Source organism: Corvus hawaiiensis, chromosome 1, assembly GCF_020740725.1.
Source record: "Corvus hawaiiensis isolate bCorHaw1 chromosome 1, bCorHaw1.pri.cur, whole genome shotgun sequence".
In the NCBI taxonomy this organism is placed as follows: Eukaryota; Metazoa; Chordata; class Aves; order Passeriformes; family Corvidae; genus Corvus; species Corvus hawaiiensis.
This window is the reverse complement of record NC_063213.1, coordinates 27,469,840-27,491,854: the sequence shown is the minus strand read 5'-3', so window position 1 is coordinate 27,491,854 and position 22,015 is coordinate 27,469,840. Positions and strand designations below refer to the sequence as shown.

General features: G+C 41.2%; 1 protein-coding gene and 1 long non-coding RNA gene across 6 annotated transcripts in view; one reads left to right on the top strand and one right to left on the bottom strand.

The window, feature by feature from the left end:
* The first annotated feature begins 248 nt into the window (after positions 1-248).
* LOC125323073 lies at positions 249-6,616 on the top strand. The gene is made up of 3 exons (XR_007202354.1): positions 249-327; positions 647-651; positions 6,604-6,616. It is a non-coding gene; the product is annotated as an uncharacterized LOC125323073 (long non-coding RNA).
* A 1,288-nt stretch (positions 6,617-7,904) lies between these two features.
* Positions 7,905-22,015, bottom strand: part of HECW1 (HECT, C2 and WW domain containing E3 ubiquitin protein ligase 1) — a 264,963-nt gene continuing 250,852 nt past the window's right edge. For all 5 annotated transcript variants that reach the window (XM_048297557.1, XM_048297546.1, XM_048297548.1 and 2 more), the window contains 3 exons: positions 21,764-21,878; positions 20,312-20,510; positions 7,905-12,967 (listed from right to left, as the gene is read on the bottom strand). In XM_048297557.1, the coding sequence (XP_048153514.1) occupies positions 12,856-12,967; positions 20,312-20,510; positions 21,764-21,878 (426 nt within the window). In that variant the 3' untranslated portion in view covers positions 7,905-12,855. The remainder of the gene's footprint in view (positions 12,968-20,311; positions 20,511-21,763; positions 21,879-22,015) is intronic.

Below are 22,015 nucleotides of genomic sequence, written 5' to 3'. Positions count from 1 at the left end.
CTCCGGGAGCCGGGCCTGTTTAATCTACAGAGGAGAAGACAGAGAGGGGATCTAATCAATACATACAAGTATGACAGAGGTAGTTGTCAAGAGGATGGTGCCGGAGTCTTTTCAGTGGTCCCCAGTGACAGGATGAGGAGCAATGGCCAAACTCAAACTAAAACTCAAGAAGTTCCACCTCAACATGAGGAAGAACTTCTTTACATTGAGAGTGGCAGAGAGCTGGAACAGGTAGCCCAAGAAAGTCATGGAGTCTCCTTCTCTGGAGACATTCAAAACCAACCTGGATGCATTCCTGTGTAACCTGCTGTAGCTGACCCTGCCTTGGTGATCTCCAAAGGTCCCTTCCATCCCTAAGGATTCTGTGATTCTGTGATCCCCCAGCCCAGGACCTCACTCTGTGGGCACTCAGGTGTGCCCTGAGGGGCAGCAGGGAGCGAGTGCAAAGCCTGGGGTGAACCTGCAGGAGATGGAGGGCATGGCCATGTGAGGCACCTGGGCTCAGGACACTGGGGATCGAGGACAGAGAGCGAGGCGAAAAGGGGCAGCAGCAGCTCTGCGTGGGGCAAAGCACCTGGGCCCACCTGATGAAGTCTTGGTCCCTGTGGTGTCTGAGGCACAAGCCTCATTTAAGCCTTTCCCACAGCCAGGGTGTGTGTAGCGCCTTTCCTCCATGCGTGCCTACCATCCAGGTGTCTCTGTGAGGTGTGCAGGAATCGCCTCCTAGTCATCTGTTTGTGCAGGCCAGTGGGAATTGCCTCATGGATTTGGCATGAGCCTAACTGGAAAAGGTTTGAGAAAGGCATGTGCTCACTTCTCAAGCCCTTCACTGTCTGGCTTACTTAATGTACTTAATGTACATGTTAAAGAGACCTGTTCTGCGTGGCTGTCGTTTATCAAGGCAATTCTGTGGCATCTGTCTCTTTTAAGGGCATGGAATCTCCTGCCAACATCCAGAGCACAGTGGAGAAAAGATGATTGAGGAAACAGGCCAACACGCAGGAAAGGATTCAGTCCAAACCTGGGTCACTGATCAGGGATGGGAGTACAGTTGCTGACAAGGCATTTTGCTCGAATTCCCTCACTCACATACTGCCAAATCTGATTTGCAGAAAAAAGTAAAATCATATAATGGTTTGGGTTGGAAGGGACATTAAAGATCATCTAGTTCCAACCCCCTGCCATGGGCAGGGACACCTTCCACTGGACCAGGTTACTCAGGGCCCCATCTAGCCTGGCCTTGAACATTGCCAGGGATGGGGCACCCACAGCTTCTCTGGGCAACCTGTTCCAGTGCCTCACCACCTTCAGAGTAAAGAATTTCTTCATAATATCCTATGTAGACCTCTTTTTCAGTTTAAAACTATTCTCCCTTGTCCTGTCACTGTCACTACATGCCCTTGTAAAAACTCCATCATTCTTGTGGAGTCCCTCCAGGTACTGGAAGGCTGCAATTATGTCACCCTGGAGCCTTTTCTTTTTCAGCTTGAACATTCCCAATTCTCTTAGCCTTTCTTCACAAGAGAGGTGGCCCATCCTTCTAAACATCTATCGTTTAGGAATAAATTCCAGAACTAGTATGTCGAGTAAGAGAGGGTTAAAGACTGTTGGTATCACTGTGCTTTCCACTCAAAAAGTTGTGAAAGCTGTAGCAGAGGCAGGATATTCCTGCTGAACAATAAAATCTGGACTAAACAGGGATTATTTAATTGTTACATCTGAAAGAACGTATCAGTGGCGTTTATTAGAGAGAAGAGGTTTTTGCCTGACAAATACATTGGATCTTAAAGGTATGTTAATCCTAAATGAAGGTTTCAGATACTTAATTCTTGTGACATTTTCTCTTTCTTTACTTGCTTTCACAATCACATTTTTCTGGGGGGACCCTGCTAAAAATTTATGCAAATTAGTGCAATTACTGATTCTGAAATATGAACATACCTTCCTCAGAATACTTTTAGATATTTAAGGTTCCCTGGCTGTATTTTAAAATAACTTCTAGATTTTTAAATGCCTTTAAAAATCTAGCAATTGGTTCTGTTGGGCTTAGGAAGACAGGTCTGTTGCATTCTTAAAAAGAATTATCCACAGAATACAAATAGTCCTACCACCCTGCAATGAGCAGGGACTTCTTCAACTGGATCAGTTGACCAACCTGTCCAACCTGACCTTGAATGTTTCCAGGGATGGGATATCTACTGCCTCTCCAGGCAACATATGTCAGGGTTTTATCACCGTCGTTGTAGAAAACTTCTTCCTCATATTTAATCTAAAATGACCTCCATAAAACCATTAACCCATGTCCTATCACAACAGACCCTGCTAAATTGTTTGTCTCCCATCTCTCTTGTAGCCCCCTCCAAGTACTGGGATGCTGCTCTAAGGTCTTCTCCAGGCTGAACAACCCCACTCTCCCAGCCTTTCTTTGTAGGAGAGATGCTCCAGCCCTCTGAGAAGCTTTGTGGCCTCCTCTGGACTCACTCCAACAGGTCCATGTCCTTCCTGTGCTGGGGACCCCAGAGCTGGATGCAGCACTGCAGGTGGGGTCTCACCAGAGCAGAGCAGAGGGGCAGAATCCCCTCCCTCACCCTGCTGGCCACGCTGCTTTGGATGCAGCCCAGGACACATTTGGCTCTCTGGGCTATGAGTGCACAGTGCTGGCTCATGTCCAGCCTCTCATCCACCAGCACCCCCAAGTCCTTCTGGGCAGGGCTGCTCTCGATCTGCTCATCCCCCAGACTGTGTTGGTACTGGGGGCTGTCCCAACCCAGGTGCAGCACCTTGCAGTTGGTCTTGTTGAACCCCATAGGGTTTTCCATGGGTCCACTTGCTGAGCCTGCCCAGGTCCCTCTGGATGGCATCCCATCCCTCGGGTGTGGCAACTGCACCACTCAGCTTGGTGTCATTGGCAAATTTGCTGAGGGTGCACTCAATCCCTTTGTCTGTGTCATTAATGAAGATATGAAATAGCACAGGTTCCAATATGGACTCCTGAGTGACACCACTTGTCACTGATGTCCAGGACTCTGAGTCATTGACCACCACCTTCTGGATGTGACTGTCCAACCAATTCCTTATCCACCTAACAGTCTACCCATCAGATCCATCTCTCTCCAGTTAGGAGAGAAGGATGTTGTGGGAGACCATGTCAAAGGCATTACAGAAATCCAGGTAAAAGACATCTGTAGCTCTTCCTTTGTACACTGATGGAATCACCCCATCATAGAAGGCCACTGGGTTGGTCAGACGGGACTTGCCCTTGGTGAAGCTGTGTTCACTGTCTGACATCTTTCCCCACTTTACTGTGCACTAGCCATAGAACAGGCTATGCTTTGCCTAGTAGTACCAGAATACTGTGGAGCTGATACATGCCGTATTAATTTCAGTTGTCCCTCTATAAAGGATAAACATAAGCTTCATGACTCACTGTAGTTTCACCTGTGCACTAAAACAGCACTGATCTCAGTCTTAACTACTGCAGCATAAACTTATATGTGCTATCTGCATGGGGAGAAATACGTGTGGATATGAACAATGCTTGAATTATCTAGACATAAGCTAACAGACATACCTAGGCTGGTTCCTCTCATGTGTTACCTGCTGGTAAAATGTATATGCTTCTTCTCTGCTGTTCGAATATTTGGCTTCAATCACTCAAATATTAGTAGCTGCTGTATGTTCAATTGCACTCAGATGGCATAGCAAATATTAATTTCTGCTGGTACAGATAACATCCACTGTTCTAAACTTCAATATATATTTTTTTCTTTCTGGCAGTCACATCCAAGGAATTCATTCTCATGAGCTGTGTTTGGCCTGCAAGCTAAGAAGCAGGAGGTGAGGTGAAAGACACCACCACAGGTATTCTGTTAAAAACAATGTCCCTTTAAGTTTATGTCTGCATGCACTGGAGTCAGAGAGTGATTTCTATTCTGCCCTGAAGAGGTGGATCAAAAGTATTGCATAGGGACATAAGCTTTGTTCAGTTATATCAATCTACTCTAGTTTGATCATCACAGGATGTTTGTCTTTCCCATACAAATGTATTCAGGCAGCTTGTACATGATAGAGGAGATACCTGAAGTAATCATCATCATCATCATCACCATCATCATCATGGTCCATTTATTACAGAAATACGAAATCTTACCATCTGTAGCTTAGCACATACAATTTAAGATAGTTTTTCTTTTTGAAATGCTAAATTCATCCTTTCAACTTCTGTACTGTTAGAGAACCATGAACTTCTTCGGCTGGAATTTCTGCAGACTCGTGAAGTTCCATTCTGAAGTTAGTTATTTTGCATTGAAGCTACTTATTTCTTCATGTGGTGGTTTTATCTGTGAGGCAACAGGAAGAGTACACATTCCTCACCTCAGGGGGTTTGCTCCTGTCCTCTTCAAATGCCTCTTGTCATCACGTAAAAGCATTTATACAAGAACTCCGAGTACCCAGCACCACCGAAAAACTCTCCCCTCCTACACTTTTGTACAAATGGATGTTTCTTACCAGCTGCAACAACTACTAAAATTGTTATTAATCTTCTCTTTTCTAGTTTAAGGGAGGAAGGCACGGCTCCACTAAGTGGCAGCAGTAGGCATCATTACTACCACCTTGCTGAATTATTTTTATATTTGTGAGAGATTTAATATAAACTGGTGCTCATGTTACAATAAGATTTATTCCTCTTTTTTACTCATAGGGTTTGATTTTATCAAATGAATAATGAATAAACTTGTGCTTAGGGAAGCTACCGGTAACCTTTTCAAATACTCTCACAGGTTCATATTTTGCAGAAATTCTCATTTGAATACAAATTTTACATATGTTATTATAATATTAACTTACCAGTTGAAAGACACATCATATGGGTCCCCACGCACTACATTGGGTGCTCCTCAGATCAGTTCCAAAACTTCTCTGCAGTGCCTAGGATAATCAATCTTTTACAAAGTAGATAGACTGTATCTTACAAAATCCAAGATGCATCACTACTTATTTTATGGCTGTGTCCAGAGCATAAACTGTTTCAATTTGTACATTTGGAGGGCATTGTTGAAGCACAGTGTTCAAAAGTCATGTTGTGAGCTTTACATACTATAGAAGCAGGGGTTAAACTCTAAGGTCGCAGTTCTGCTAATCAATGCACATACCACTAATGCTGTTAACTTACATGCCTAAAGCAGGGAAGCTTATATTCCATTGCCAAAGATGCCAAAGCTGTCAGTAAACATATCCTCACACACTGTAAGTATAACCTTATATAACAATCTCTAATTTCAGTCATTCTTAAAAAGTCACTGATCGCATTCAGTACCAAGACATACCTAAGAGATACTGAAGTCAAATCACAGCTTGTAATAAAGCTCCTAAGCAGATTCCTGCGCTGCCCCAGCTGCATTCCTGAAAAGCTGTTACCTAAACATGATGACTCCATGTGGCATGCTGGTTGGGAACCTGTACTGCTTTGTCTACAGACTGCAGCATATGAAATGCTGAAAACAGAAAAATTTGAGCATATGCAGTTTATGTTTGTATGCTGTTTTGATCTTGGAAAACGAGCATTAGGAAATCACATCCAACAACGCTTTTTCAGTTGCTGTCTGTGGTCCATTTTGAAACAGACTGGACACATTTTCAGTGTCATACCGCAGAATTTCACAGAATTACTTTTTCCTTACAACTTGTTAATTTTGTAAGTGGGAAACAAAGATAACCCAAATCAGTTTTCTATTTTCATACTGAAAAAATTAAAAAGTAAAATGTTCCTAAACTGTATTACTCTTCACAAAAGGAAAGGCAAGTGACCTCAGTGTTACTATTGCTTATCATTGGGACAGAAAACTCGCCCAGGCAGCTCCACTATCTTCTTGTACCATAGCAGTTAATTAATTATACGAAATCCTACTTGCCAGAAACTCAGGAAAAAAAACCCCATTAGTTGCATTCTTTGTGCGTTCCTGTGACTTCTATTCTATTCAATCTCAAAGAGCTGTAACACGGCATTGTGGGGATGGGCTTCATTTACGCTACAGTTAAAACAATATAAATCTGCTTTACATCAAAACCTAATACAAATAAGAACCAGGGCTTGTATTTCAGGTAGAATAATATATTGGGTATGTTTCTTCTAAATTTAGTTTCAAGAGAGTAGGAACTAAACACAGCTACACACTCTTCATCTTGATAGATCCATGAAAGGTATTTTCAGTCAAAAATGATTTTCAAGTTTACCAGAATTAAATTAAAAAATAGTAAAAGAGCGTGTCTTTGCAGTTCAAGCAGGATTTACAATTAGAGGAGACACAGCAGATCCTTTGTGCCTTTGTTTTCCAGACATGATAGCTATTGTCCAGTCTGGCCTCTTGCACAAGGATGAACATCAGGCTGCACATGGATTTATTGTCCTTCGTAGAAAAAAACTATGACACTGCTACCACAGGGCAGGAAGAGATTCTAATTGATTTGTAATATCCTACAGAATTATGGAGTTTTGTTAGCACGTCAAGAAAGACACCTGATATACCCATGGAGGCTTCAAGTGGACTCCTGCTCTATTTCAACAGAAATTCAGTAATTGTCATAGAATCATAGAATGTTAAGGGGTTGGAATGGACCTTAAAGACCAATTGGTCCCAACCCTCTCTGTCATGGGCAGGGACACCTCTCACTAGAGCAGATTGCTTAAGACTGTATCCAACTTGGCTTTGAATGGGTTCATAGAATTTGAATGGAATCATCGAATGGGTTCTAGTAAAAGGCATAGTTTCAGCCAGGTATACAGATCACTGCTGCAGAAACTGACACCTCTGATGCACCCTAATGATCAGCACCTCATTTCACTGCTTTTTAGTCAATATAGATTTTCCCTGCCTTTATATGTGAACAATGCAGAGAAATCCAGCTTAGTGCCAAAATGCCCTCTCGCTCACTTCTTCCTCACACATGTGCACAGTCACACACAGAGGATATGAATAAAGCTGTGAGGTCTGGATTTCTTGAGCATGTGCACAGGTGGGTGCTACTCTTGCCACCAGCACCACCATCCCTGATGAAGGAGAGTCAGCGCTGGGGCTTGTGGACCTGTGCTCCTCCACACGAGATGAAATGCAGTGCCAGCTCCAGAGGCGCTCTCAAGAGTTCTCACAGTCACACAGGTTCACATTTGCTACTGATTTGTCTTGTGAAAGATATGCTCACCAATTCTGTTCGAATATCTTCCATGGATTTATATTTTTCCTTATAGAAACAGTGCCTCATATTTCAGCTTTCCTATCCTTCCCATTGTACCATGATCCCTCCTGGGGTGCTGTTTATGTAAGAAAACAGGTATGGTCAGGAAGGTGTCTGCTGACGGTGTAGCTGAGGTGTGTTAATCTATCCTGGAATGTGTTAATGAAACACGCTGGAGATATTACAGTGACGAGCAGGAGAGAAATGGGTGTGACATACTGAGAATGCTGGAGCATCTTACTATGTATGTGCTGTCAACACAGCGCAGATCCAGCATATGCTATTAAGAAATCATCCTTGCAGTTGCATTTCATCCCTATAATGCAGTAATTATACCTAGAAGCAAGGTATGTGTAAGTAGCATACACACTGCTTTTGCCTCTCTGTTTGACCAGACATTTGCTATAGTGAGGAATAAGCTCACAGGCTCTCAAGGCAGGAGAGCATGGGGGCTCTGGTCATGCACACCTATGTGGAGAATCTCAAGTTTTAGACATGTACCCTGAAAAATTGAATAAAAGCAGTGGAAGGTCCTGAATGCAATGGTCGGTAAAGACATGATCCTGGAACTGCAATTTCTGAAATTAGTGGCCTTTGACAATGCCAGTTTCCACCCACTCTTACATACATCCTCTAAGAAATAATTTATTTATAATAGACAGTCCACACAATGCCATAACAAAGTGATTTTATTGACATTCCTCTATAGTGATATGGTTGAATAGAAAGCACAGCCTGAGTATCATGTGACATTTTTCTGTCAATATAAGCAAAATCAGTCCAATAATGAGGACCTTTCCTGCCATTGACTTTATGTAGTCTTTAACAAAAACCATAACAGACATTTCCGTTAGATAAATCGGAAGCTGCAGGGAATTTGGCTAATGGTACAATATTTACTATACCTAGTATCTACTATCTACAGGCATCTGTTTTTCTACTGGAACAAAAGAACTACATGACTCACTAGTGAGAAAGTAACAATCCAATCTTTTGGACCTTGATAACTGGAAAACCTATCCCAGATTTAGTATATTGCAGTAATTTTATCTTTTAACAATGAACACTGAGGTACAGCAAGAATAATAAAAAAGCACCGCATTTGTTGTAGAAAGATCTGTTGGTCTGCATTTGAATGAAAGTGTTTAATCTTGACTGGGAAGCCCTATTAATATTACTATGGAGACAGGGCAAATATCATTTCAACAGAAATTAAACAGATCTCCACTCAAATTTGTCCTTCTGAAATTCCATAGACTGTCAAAGGATTAATAGTGAAGGACGAGTTTAACTCATCTCCTGTGCGTTTGTATTTTAGCTTATTTCAGTTTCAATTTTCATGTTCAAACACAGTATCCTATTGTTTCCAACTAGAGGTATGTCAACTATTTGTTACAGTGAAACTAGAACAACAAAACACAATCCCAACAAACACTCCCCTCCCCACAGGCCATCTCTCAGACTAGACTACAATCTCAAACCTCAGCTACAGTTCATTCAAAAGTTCATGGGCACTTGAGCAAACTGGGTGTAAAACGTCCCCGGTGTCAGACCTGTACAAAACTCATGATTTCTCCATTAGATGTTAGATGTAGTTTGGACCATTCACTTCTTGCCTTGTGATAGCCATGGATCTCTCTGGAACATAAAAGTCAAGTTTTGAATATGCACAGACTGAAACAGAATGCTCATGAAACTTAATGCAGACGGAAGTGACAGCGTTTGCAAGGTTTAGACCTGACATCTGTTAACACGAAGATACAGATGTTAATACTGGATCAAATCCTGCAATGCTGATGTGGTTGAACAGTCAGTGAGACTACTTCAAGGCGGAAGACCTACAGATGATTTAAAAAACCTACTTCCATTCTCTTATCCATTATCTTTCCATTCTCTTATCTTCAGATTAATGCTAGTAGGGCAACAGGATTTCAAAACCAGAAATACCTCCTTCCCTCCCTCTACCATTAATACCATCATGACAATCGTTTTGAGAAACATATGGACCCTCTAAAACCGTTGCCAGTATTCATTGCTCCAGCTGAAAACTAGAATTCATGAAAGCTGTCAGATTGGCTCTTCCACTTTTCACTTGCATTTTAAAAATCTACTGATGTTGATATCGTATCTTAATCTAGCCACCACCAGGTTTAAAGGGAACTGAGGTGAAAGAGCTGAAAAGATTATTTCACTGTAAGTCTGCCCTATGGAATATCTTCTAGTCTTTCCTGTGGGGAAACAATGACACCAGAATTTCTGTAATCAACAGTCAGTGTTTTACAAATGAAGATGCAGACCTGGGGAGTAACAGCACTTGAATCAAAAGATGAACAAGGAAGGGTACATCTTGCCTACACACAACAACAAAGTCAATTAATTGCATAATGGGCAGGTTAAATAACAGGCCAAAGGAGGTAGGCTCCTCCCTCTCCCCTGTTAGCACCATTCACTGCCTCACTCTGCCACTGCAATGCCACTTCAGATGCATGGCTTTCCCTTCACTCCAGGCTGGGACTGGATCCTGCCCATGGCATGATGCAAGGAATGGAGAAACACTGTGAAGTGTTGATCCGGATATCCTAAAGATCATGTCGCAGTTTAAAAACCTATTAGGGTAGGACACTTGGGAAGAAAGAGGGATAGGGCTTGAATGGCAGAATGCAAGAAAAGCCACATACAGCATTTTCTTTCTCTTTGTTTTATGAAAACAGTCAACTGTCTCTATTCCTGGCCTTAGATCCAAAACACTTGCAAGGAAATCTGCATGACTTTGTCAACTCAGAAAGCAACTTTTAAAAAAAGTATTAGGCTGGGTGCTTGAAAGACAACTTGGATCAAGGATTTTGATGGGAAGTAGCTGGCTATGCTCTGTGTTTCCCAGAAGAGCAACACACAAGGTGCTCGAGATGGCATCTGCCAAACATAATCTAGTTTAGTGTGTGACGAGTGCCAGAAAATGTTGTGAAGAAGAATTTCAGGAGAAAGCCTTCTGTATTTCATTTAGTGGAGCTTGATGCTGTCTCTGAAATACAAACATCTTTTATTATGCTACAAAAAATAGTTTCACTTTTTCATAATAAAATATAGTTTTAAAATACTAAAAAAATTTAACTATACAGCATTGTAAAGATTGGATTTTTTCCCCACTTTTTTACTATGTTCATGAGACAGCTCTTGATTTTCCTTGGCCAAACATGGACCAACCAGTTGGATGCTTCTCTTTCTTTTCTTCTAATGTTGGAAGACATCCAACATTTGACATAGTACAGGTAACTTTATAACATCACCAGGAATAAATTAAGAACCATACAAGAATCACTGGATTTGAGGGCCCAGAGGTGAACAGGCAGGAATTACATATATTGGAAGATTTCATGTTCAGTCTCTCCATGTTCTGAGGGAATTCATGTGCACATGACAGATGCTCTGAGAAAAACATTAATTTTTCCATCTCTCCTGTGCAGTGGGGCTGGTCACGTGGAAGAGAGCTCATTTATGGAAAAACTAAACATAATTTTCAGTGCGTGGTACAATGAAGCTGGCCTGTAGCTGCAGTCTCTGTTTGCAACTGTAATATAACAACAACATACTATAAAATAGATTCTCAGTAAAAGCCATACAGTAAATTAGTATAAAAGTGGCTGAAATGGCACAGAAATTGAATGAAGGGGGCAATTTAAATATTTCAAATTTTTTATGTACCATTAACAAAAAAGAAAAAAAAAATTTTTGCTTAGAAATATATTTTTGGGTCCATCACCTTTCAAATACCTACTGACCTAAGAATAAAAGCAGGAGAATGATCTACAACTTGCAGAATGCAGTTTTTCAAGTGTGATGAGGTTCTGTATAACCACCATAAAAATATATGAAAAAGCAGAGTCCATTTTTTTTCTCTGGAGAGAAAAGATGAATTAGATGTGTTAGATCTTGAACTGGTCTCCTGATTTTACAGTGATCTGAAGCATAACTAACATAAAACTACCAGTAACAAGCCCCCACGGGGTGTCATATTTCATGCAAGCTGCTAGACACTATGATGTTACTTTCTCACTTACCTTCACAAATTTCACTTTGCATTTCTTGCATCCTTTAACATATTTAGTGTCAGAAGATACTCGGTATTTCCATTTCCCAGTTAAGACAAACACTTTCAATCTGAGATTAGTCTTGGAAAACAAGGGCAGCAAAGATTAATGACTAGAATGTAATCAGAGCAGTGAGGTTGACTGCAACAGCCTCAGCAAAATCCATCTGAAGACAAGCCTACTGCTGTTTTCCTTTTTTTTCCCCGGCTTCAGAGTTGGAAAGTACACCAAACTGAAGAAGGTTCTGTCTGCAGTAACAAGAGCAAGATCTTTAGTTTAGTGGTACCTAGTATGACTGAAGCACCTTTGGGCTTCCTCCAAGAGGATGTGCAACAAAATCTTAACCCCCAGAGAGTTACAGTTCCCTTCATACCTGACAAACACCCTCATTCACTGCAGCTTCTCATTTGACAGACCCCAGACGAAAACATTCTGTCTACAACAAACCACTCTTGAGGATATGCACTATTCCACCGAACAAGAAAAGATAAACAACAGAACTGAAAACTGCCCCCAGCAACCATAGATTAGCCCAACCTAACAGAAAATAAATGGCTTCTGACACAGGGGATGGGATTGTCTAGACTTGTCATTTGGAAAGGAACATTTTAAACATCAGAAAACAGAGATCTGGTAAACAGAACCCAAGGGTATTCGTAAGAGTAGAACATTCTTCTTACTTCCCCTTTTCCTTGTCATATACAATACTAAGGTAAGGGAGCCTTGTCCTTTTTGCTACATAATAAAACATCCTTCTTGAGTGTGCACAACCTTGTGCTTCTTGTGTGGTAAACATTACAATGGAGATGCCCCTCCCAATAGCTCTGAAGTGCAAGTTCTCTCCAGTACTGGCAAGCAATAATCATAACAATCGCCGTTACGCTTTGCATTGCATTACAGGTTGGGTTTTTTTTTTAGTTTTTGAAGATCTTATCTGCACCATGTATCTGGGCCAGTTCCAGCTGATGCAACTGATGTGGATCATGAGTTCACATATAAAAATTTCAGTTTTGCTCATAGGTGTTTTTCAGATGGACAATACATACAGGGAAAATAAGGATGGATGATGATATATTTGACCAGCTCCTAGTACTGGATTCAATGATTAAGAAGTAAGATGGGCTGCGATTTGATTTAGAAGATATGGGTATATAAAAGCTTGGAATGCTTGATGAGGTTTTTTTTTTATTTTTTAATCAACGTAGGTGGAAGTAAACATTTATTAACATTTGGTCAAGTGTAGTGTAACTTGCATTTGTATTTTCATTGTTATTAATGGAGGTATGTAGAGATATACAGAAACCTTGAGACAGTTGTTTTTCTATTGCATACAGACTAGCAGTCCATTGGAAACAGAGGATGAAAGCATGAAGGTTAGATCGTAGAGGGCTGCAGTTCTTCATGCACAGCTTTTGTTAATCTTGATTTTTGTTTTGTTTTCAAAAATAAAAACATGGGAAACCAAGATCAAATGATGGTGGACAGGAAAGGTGACATCATCAGCCATAAAAACACTAGAAGTGCTTGAACCCCGTCATTCAAGTCCAAAGGTGCTAGTTTCTTCAACAGCTGTCAGCAGCTTTTCATACAGCATAGAATATGAGGGGTAAGGTGGAAGATCCAAACGGTTGAAACATGTGTGTGCCCTGCAAAAGGAATATATGCTACATGTTAAGCTTAATCTAAAAAACTTGAGAAAATAAGAATTGAGAAAACTAGCTCCTACTGAGACTCAAGACATTGAAATTCACTCAAAGTAAAACTCTTGAATTCCACCAAAATATGAGGTACTGAAATGTAGGTGCACATACACATGAATACTTCATACAGAAGACACAAGCTAAGTATCAACATAACATCTAATATCCCTGCTTCAGATGTTGCAGGCATCTTGTATGGATCTTGAGGGAGAAGAATGCTGGAGGTCACCAAGGAGCTGGGGTTATAGGGCCTGACAAACACAATGTGATGGACTACAGTGACAGAATGGGCTCAGCATGTGTTTGCAGTGAGGCAGGCCTGACTGCTAAAAGACCATTCAGTGATGTGCTAACTGAGGAAGGAAGGCTGCTGAAAATACTCTTGCAAGTCAGCTGTTGGCCATCTGCTGCAAGTCTGGCCTTTAAACATAATTTATTTGTAGTACCCAAGACAAAAGCAAAATATTCTGTGCAGAGCAAGCTGCAAACTTGATGACCATCTCTTCCCCCAGTTTTACCATTATATTTACCTGCCATTATATTTACATTGGCAGCACCTTCAAAAGAAGCCATGGAATGGGTTCCATGTGTGCCTTCACCTTGTTGCAGCTTTTCTGGCAGCAGCAACTAGACCCAGAGGCAGACAGCGCTTCACTGTGTGAGGTGCCATACAAATGTGGAGTAAAGAAACAGTCCCTGCCCCAAAAGTTCAGCCATTTCAACTGACTGAGAAACTGCACAGCTCATTCAACAAATGGATGTGGGAGGGACACACATTTTCAGTACAATAGTTTCAGTTTTTTTCAGTCAGCTTAAGAGTTTTGCATGATGCTAGCAATACTTCTATTTCCTCTTCCTCACTCTGAAAAAATGTGAATTGGCAAAACTGTACAGAAGGAAATGTAGCCTCAATGGCTAACAATGTCTAAGCTTCTGGCCCCTAGTATTTTTAGAAGACATGGAGTTGTTTTACTTCTAGCTCTTCTATCTCATACTTAATTTAACTCAATCTCAATGCTATTTCTGTTACACTGAAGCAGCAGAGCTATCTTGGAGAAAACTACATGAAACCATGCTAGTCATCTCTTAGGCCACCCACAAAGTGGGAAAGACATAACGCTAGTAGATAGGCTAGCCTGAGACTTGTAGATTCAGAGGGAGAGTTTTATCAAGCACCAGTGGTGAATCATTAAAAGCAACATGGCAACTGAAATAGCCAGAGGCATGTAATCTTCACTGCATTACAGGATTCCAATTAGGAGAGCTTTTACCATCCTTTTTCCCCTTCTGAATGAAGATTTGTTAGCTGGTCAGTCTCAGAAGAGAGTACAATAAACACAGAATTTTGTGGAAATGAGCTGGGAATGCCTTAGTGAAAAAGGAAATTAATAAAGCCACTATTTAATTCACGTCTTGAATTAAACATGCTCATGTTTTCATGAGCTCATGTGTATTATCCATGAGTAGCCCTGCACTGTTTATTGTTTATCTCAGCTATCTTTGGCAACGTAAGTTGCTTCTACAATCCATTGGCAATACATATCAACCACTGGGAGTTAATTAACAGAAGGATTCTCGTAGCCCATTCTGAACATGTTTATCACAGGCAAGACAGCCACATGAAGACATAGCCAGTCTTGAGGAGCTCAGCTGCTGGGCTCCAGAACTGGAAGAAGCATAGCCATGGTGGCTCAGGTGTGGATTCTGCTAATGTAGTTTTGCAGAACCAGACCTCTGTATGGTACTTAACCATGGCACATTTAACTGTTTGAGACAACAGCATCTCAGACATGGCTGTTGTGCATCCTATTGTGGGGTACAGATGTATCCACAGCCACTGACTCTAGTGTTTACTTTCTTGCAGACATTTATCTTGACTGATCATTATCCATCTGATTTCACACTGGTTATGAAACAACCTTGCAATGCTGTTGACTTTTAGTCATCCTTGACCTAGTCAAACCCAGAAAAAAGATCAATTCCTTTTCTTACTATGAGGTTTGCAGATGTGGGCTCTTCTACAGACGGTCTCAAGGAATTTATTGTGGGGAGCAAAGAAAGGAAAAAAAGTTAACATGTCTAGAAACACCGAAACATTTTGCCAAGCAACACTCTTGTCTTCGCCATTTAAAAAACTTTACAGAAAAAAATACTTGCACTTCAAAGAAAGGTCATCAAATTTGAAATGGAAACAGCATTTCAGGAGCACTATCCAGGTTAGGTTCTACCTACTTATGGTGCAAACCACAATACATTGCTAAGGGCAAAATCTGAGTTCATATTCTCGTTTGTGAAACTAATGTGGATCTACTGCAACTCCAATGATGCCTGTGAAGCCCACTCAATCTTACATAAAGATAATTACATGCAAAACTGTCTGGTTTACATCATATATTGTGCGATACTGCAGTACACAGGGCAATTAAGTCAGTGATACTTTCCATAATACCCACTGTTGTCTAACTGTGTCCCATCCTCCAAAGGGGTAAATTCTTCCTGAATCATGTTGGCCTCCTACTACTGATCTCAGTGAGAGTGACTACAGTAAGCACAATCCAGGCAACACTTGCCACACATATGGGGGTGAAAACATTACATCAGTAATGCAAGAAGTAGTCACAGCAATGAGAAAATATTTCTTCCCTTGATTTAAGCCTCCTACCACATAAGCCTGCTGACATTTGAGAGGGTGTTCAGGGAATGTGAGTCCTGGAATAAGAATTACATTGGTAAGAGCTTTTATGGGAAGGATTCTGGCTTCTCCAGAAGAAAATGCAAGATAAAGTAATGTAAACCAACTCTGACCCTCGTATGGCCTCATTCTCCAGTAAGTTAAGCAGTAAATGGACCACTTAAAATTTCATTCTTCCTGGCTGTCTGTCTTTATTGCTTAATATAGTTTTGGTGGGCTCGAACCTTTAATCTTGCTCATTCTTCACAATGCTATGCTATTTCTTTTCTTCTAAGAATTCTTTCTAAAAATTATGAGTATAAGCTTTCAAGATTTTTGCATTCTTCTTTTCTTTTTCACTTCCTTTATTCCCCATAAAGATGAGAGTCCAAAGGCAGTAAGAGTGGGCACAGAACCCCACCCTATCTTAATTATAGCTTGAAACTATCTACTAAAGTAAGGCTTGCATTCTAACATAAACATGCCTGTCAGGCAGAAAGTGGGCAGTTCTCCTTTTCACCTTGCTTTTATTAAATGAACCCACAAACCCCTCTTTATCAATCTCAGAACCCACAGGCAGCAGCTTTTGTTCCTTTTGCCTGTAAGAAGGAACACTTACATGCTGTCTGGGAATAAGTGTTTAATAGACGAATGTAGATTTGTAGCTGATGTTGCTGTTGTATTTGAAAAAAGAGGAAGGATAAGAGGGATGGGATATAAGGAAAGGTAAGAGACAGCAAATGCCATGCACTCAGTCCATCAGGAAAGAAGGAAATTTTGAGAATAAAGTTCTTTGTAGTCATACACAATCTTTTTAAAAATTATTATATGGGATTCCATGGTGATTAAATACTTAATCATCCAATAGAGAGGAACAGAATTCTCTTACAAAAGATCAGATATTTACTAGCACTGGTAATCTGTATAACACATAACACACACTACACTGCTGAATGAAAAGCTCTTCTGATGAAAGGGTAGTTGCAGCTCAGCACTGTTGGGAAAAGTGACCTCATTGCGTCAAATGTGATTATTTGAATCCCTGAGATGCATACTGAGGTCCGTCCTTACTTGATACTCAAACAGACATAATCTTGGAGCTGGCAGGAGTTTTTGCCAGGTGAGGAGCACAACCATAAGGTGGGACAGTGGCATTTGTAGGCACCAAACACTTTTGCCAGCTGAGGATTTAAAAAGACTGAACTGTTGCCTCCTATAGCTATAGTAGAAAGCACTGCTAGTTCTTAGCACAGCTCTGTTTTGGGCCAGGAGTTCTGCTCAAACTAGTGGCTTTTCATTAGTGTTTGGCAGGGAACGAGAATCCATTCTTGATGAACTACTACTAAAACTGATTCAATTTAAAGACCTGCATGACCCAGAAGAGGTGAAGAGAGGCTTCCTGCTTCAGAAGAGGCTATAGTTGCAATAAGTCTCCAACCATCTCTACTCAGGCAACCAGTTAAATGTGTAATGCCTTCATTTTGGGGCAAAGCTTTGCATATTACATAGGAAGAGTAAAACTCAACCTTGATGAACAAGTGATTGAACCTGCTATTTTATATGACAAGCTACACCAGTTTGGAAGAACCCATGATGCAGTTTTACACTGACAGGTCTGCAAAGCTGGCAGTCTCTTTGGAACCTGCTTTAGGGTCGTCATCTGAAGAGCTGGGATTAGAGCAGCATCTCTGAGCTGTATGGTGCCTCAACTTTCTAACATATGTGATCTCAAAAGTAAATATAGATAGGAGTAATGTATCTGGCACATGTGCACACTCCAGAAATAAAGTACTGGTGTAATCTTACTCTTCTTTGTCTTAGATGAACATATTACAGCACAATTACCCTGTTCATGCAGGGAACTGGTACTAACAAACAAATTCACCAATTTAGAATGAAGTTACTGGATAGTTAACCTTCCTGAAAAAATCTTCCTTATCTTCAGTGCTTTCAAGAAGCACTTTAAGTGTCATGTATCAGTGGTCATTCTTTGAAAAGTGTTTCATTTTAGAAATTTATATCATGCCTTTTTTCTGGGCATACCATGTTGCTGCTGCAAGTGCAAACAGAACTGAACTATCTAGTTTAGGTGGTTTTGCTCACTATAAGCAAATGGTAGTTGCAGGCTCCATTGCAAGGACAAGATGTAAGGGAGATTTGCCTAACGACTTCAGCCATCTGGAGCAGAAGTAAGGGATAGAGAAAGAGTCATGGACTCTTCTTATAGAGCTAAAAGTTCTCAACACTTTGTACAGCAGTTAGAGAGAAGAGGGAATTTGTTGTGGTTTATTGTAAACAGCTAAGTTAGTTACACTCATGTCACAGGACTAACAGGCTCACAGGATATGACATACGACTTTTTTTTAGCCTGTAAGTATTAAGTATGTAAATAAATATAAATAAACATGGGCAAACCATAATCAGGTATTTAAAAAACAAGGTTTAAATAATACTCATTTAGTTGCTAAACTAAGGATTTAGGGAACCTCCAGGTTTAGCCTGTGTGTTTTACGCATTTCTTAGCACTGTGTATACTTGGCAGCACCCCATAATTTTATAAAAATGCAGGCAATAATTCATGGCGATCAAGCTGTGTTTATTCCCCATGAGCAAGTGTTGTTCCTTTTTCCCCTGGCTAAAATGAATGCAGAGCTCTAAGACTTCTAAAAAGTGCTACCAACTTTCACCTGGAAAGGAGGCCTCTTTCAGGGAGAGCAACTCATTCAGAGATCAGCAGACAAACATAAAATCCTTAATGTGAATATCTCGGGGCTAACTGAATCTGGGTCAGAAGTAATGCCTAGGTTCACAAAGAAAGTTAAGCAGAGCAGAAAGGGGCCAATTACCTTTTCAGAACTTGATGGGTCAGCCCAGGGCATTTTCTGTGCATGCACCAAGGTCCACCCTCCCCTCTCACCCCTTTCCACCCCAGAAGGAGTGCAAAGAGAGCTCTACAGAAATGCTGCAGTCTGTGACTGCCGGTTGCTGACTGTCTACAGGCAGGAAGGTCCTCAGTAAGTTCTGAAACCCTTACATAGAACCTGACTAGATAGATATATATATATATACTGTAAAAGGAGGATCTGGACTACAAATAGCAAACTGCTGCTCTCAGGCTTTCTTACCACATTGCTGGCTGAAGCTTGGAGGGCATGAGTCATCTCACTGACCTTACATGTTTTCATCTGGTTTTAAATCTCAGTGCCCACATCTAGCTTCATGTAGGCTCTGGCTCTCCATATAATCTCTGTAGAGTCTTTATGGTAGATGGACATAAATCAAAATGTACCAGCTGTGACTCAGCTGAGCTATTTCAGAAGTCTATGTTCAGGTGAGATGAACTGTTCCTTAAAAACACTTACTCCCATTTCCTGACTTTAGAGGGAGTCCCCATAAGATGTCAGCTCTGAGTACCTTCTGACATAGTGCCCTGGGTCCAGTTTCTGCATCTCCCCACTGTATGAGCATGGGCTTGAGCAGACTTGGACTGAGAGGGTGACCAGATTTGGACCTTCCCTCTCCAGAGGACTGAGGTTTGCTCAAGTCCATGTCTTATAGTATGTTTCTAGGCAAACAACACGGAGAGCAAGTAATGAGAAAACTGGACCAGACCCTTTGTAAATTGATTGACTATATTTGCGAGGTCTATGAGATGAAATTTTTGCTCTGTGCCATAAAAGTGGCCTCCTTTGGAGTGTAGCTGAAAGCAAATTATAAGAGCAGGAAGAAAGCATCCTTTGGAGGGCACACGTGATATAAAAGGGCCACTGTGGCAAAAGTATCTCAGAGGCACTGAAATGCTCTGTAATCCCAATGGGGCAGAGCCTCAGGCAACTGTAAGGACATTCAAGAAAAGGTGACTCACTTCAGTAAGGAAGGATGAGTGCTGGTCACCCATAAAGCAGTAAAACAGAACTCAAAGCCGAATCCATCATTGGCTGTGCCATGGCTCTCCTGGGTGGCCTGAGACAAGTCCACTCCTTTGTGCCCCTGTCCCCTTGTTCTGAAAAGGAAGATGACTCCTCTGGGAAGCACTGCCAAGTCTGTTGATTCTGTATGACATTATAGCTCATTTGCTCCTAGCTGGCTAACTGAACTAGATGCAACAAATTGGATATTATCACCATGTGGTCAGAAGTCCTGTCACTAAGCTTCTTCATTACAAAAAAGGGGAACCATCAGACTAAATGAAGGGAGTACACTCAGGTCTCTAGACAAAACTCAGAGGCAGATTTTGGCTTTCATGTCTCTGTAAATTCATAAGTATTTTTATTAGCACTTTGGAAGTAAAGAGAACAGAATCAGTTGACAGGCCCCTGTTGGGCTGAATCTGTTCTAGAAGCGAAATAAGAGAACTAGGTTTGAACCCACGGAAACCTTTATCTTAACCATTTCCAAGGATTCCAGGAAGTTTAAACTGAGCCTGCAAATCAAAAAGACAACAAAATAAAACACTTTCCTCTGAATGTAATTACAGAGCAACAAACTGATAATTGTTTCTTTGTTGTTGTTTTTTTAGGTGTCCTTACTGTATTCATTAACTGGCAGGGAGATGCAACAAAGTACCAGGCCTATGTTTCTCACAGCAATTCTGGTACAAAGTCCTGGTTGGGACATACCTTGGGAGGGAGGTTATTTTCCCCCATTTCTCTATACAGAAGCGCCGCAGGCCGTTGCTCCCTCGGAGAGCAGCAAAACCCTCGTATGGCACACTCGATGTTCCTGTGACGAACTGTAACAACCGCAGCCTCTGCTCATTGTTAAACCTCTCCACAGCTGCCCAGAACCACCGTATCACTATGTGTCCATCATGGTAACCTACACCAAGCAAGAAAAATTAAAATCACTCCCTCCTAACTGGGAAGTGCAACACTGAAATATGCTCCCATTAGCATGGGGCAGTTGATCTCCTACTGGAAAGATCCTGGCCTACCAATGTATCTTGTTCTTCATGAGCAGTAGGTCCCAGCTTCCATTTTGTCCTGGCTATGGATACTATAATATCACTAACTCATTTCAGAACCTGAAACTCAAATATATACTTGAGGTACACTCAGGTCTCACTAATCTCTTGGCAAGAACTGGGGTTACATGCATGAGATATTAAAGACCAACTGCAATACGCCACACAGAGTGAGTCTTAACAACTTAACACTGGTTCCCAAGTAAATTCTCTTTTGGATTGCAATAGTGTTCAATATACGGAGAAGGGTTTGCTGCCACAAGCCCTTCCCTGGCAAACTTCCCCCGTGAGGGACTCTGTGCCTTGGTTTGTGCTAGTGAAAGCCAGCATATACCAGGCTGAATCTGTTTCAAAAGTTAAATAGAAAAATGTAGGAGAATAACTTTGGAGACCAGCTGTGCTTGTGGTAACCTGCGTATTTCAAGGTAACCCAAAGGCTGGGCAGTGATCAGCAAAGACTGAAACCTTGTACTTCAGGGGAGGATATGTGAATCTCAGGGACTTTCCACTTGTGGTGCAGAACTGGTGGATTTCACATTTTTCCATCATCCAAGACAGCCTGGATAAATCATTGTTTAAAGCAAAACCAGGCCAAGCAGTAGAGAAGGAAAAAAATCCAACTTGACATAGTTTAGGCTGAGGGGACAGTTAAGCAAGATATGTGAGTTGTTGAAATGTAATTGGCAACTGTGAAATTCAGCTCCTCATTTCAGCTGCCTACTGAAGCCAGGAGGACTTGTGGAACTACTTTCTGTGAGGCCAAGAATTCAGTCACAGTCATCTTAGATGACTTGTAACTTTTAGATCTAATTCTGCAAATCCTTTTCAGTCCTTAATAGTAAAAGCTCCTGCTAAGTCTGCAGGAATTGAATAGATAAGATCCAGATAGAAATAGCAGAAGCAATTTCAGTAGTATAACACCAGAACACCCGCTGATCCAAACCTGAGATCTTACTTTTTTCTATTTCAGGAGTTATTCTTCACAATAACTTCCTGGACAAAAGAGGGCATTTCCCTTAGGAATGACAGAAGGAAAAGATGGAGCAAGACTTCCATGTTTTAGACTGCAACAGGTCAAGATAGTAGTAAACATGAGCAGGCAGTTTACCTCCACGATATTCTGTGTTGTTCCGCCAGTCATTGAGATCTATCTCTGCAGTGCCAGCTATAACTAGCTCCAGTTCTCTGGCATCAAAAACAGAGACAAGCCTGGAGTCTACAACCTGGAACAAAAACGTAAGCACAGTTCAGACTGGAAATGAAGCGAAGTCATAAACCTATGGTGCTGGTGCCCAGCTCTTTATCCTAACAAAGTCTGAATGTTTGCATTCACATGTTTGTGTATGATTAGGGAAGGGCA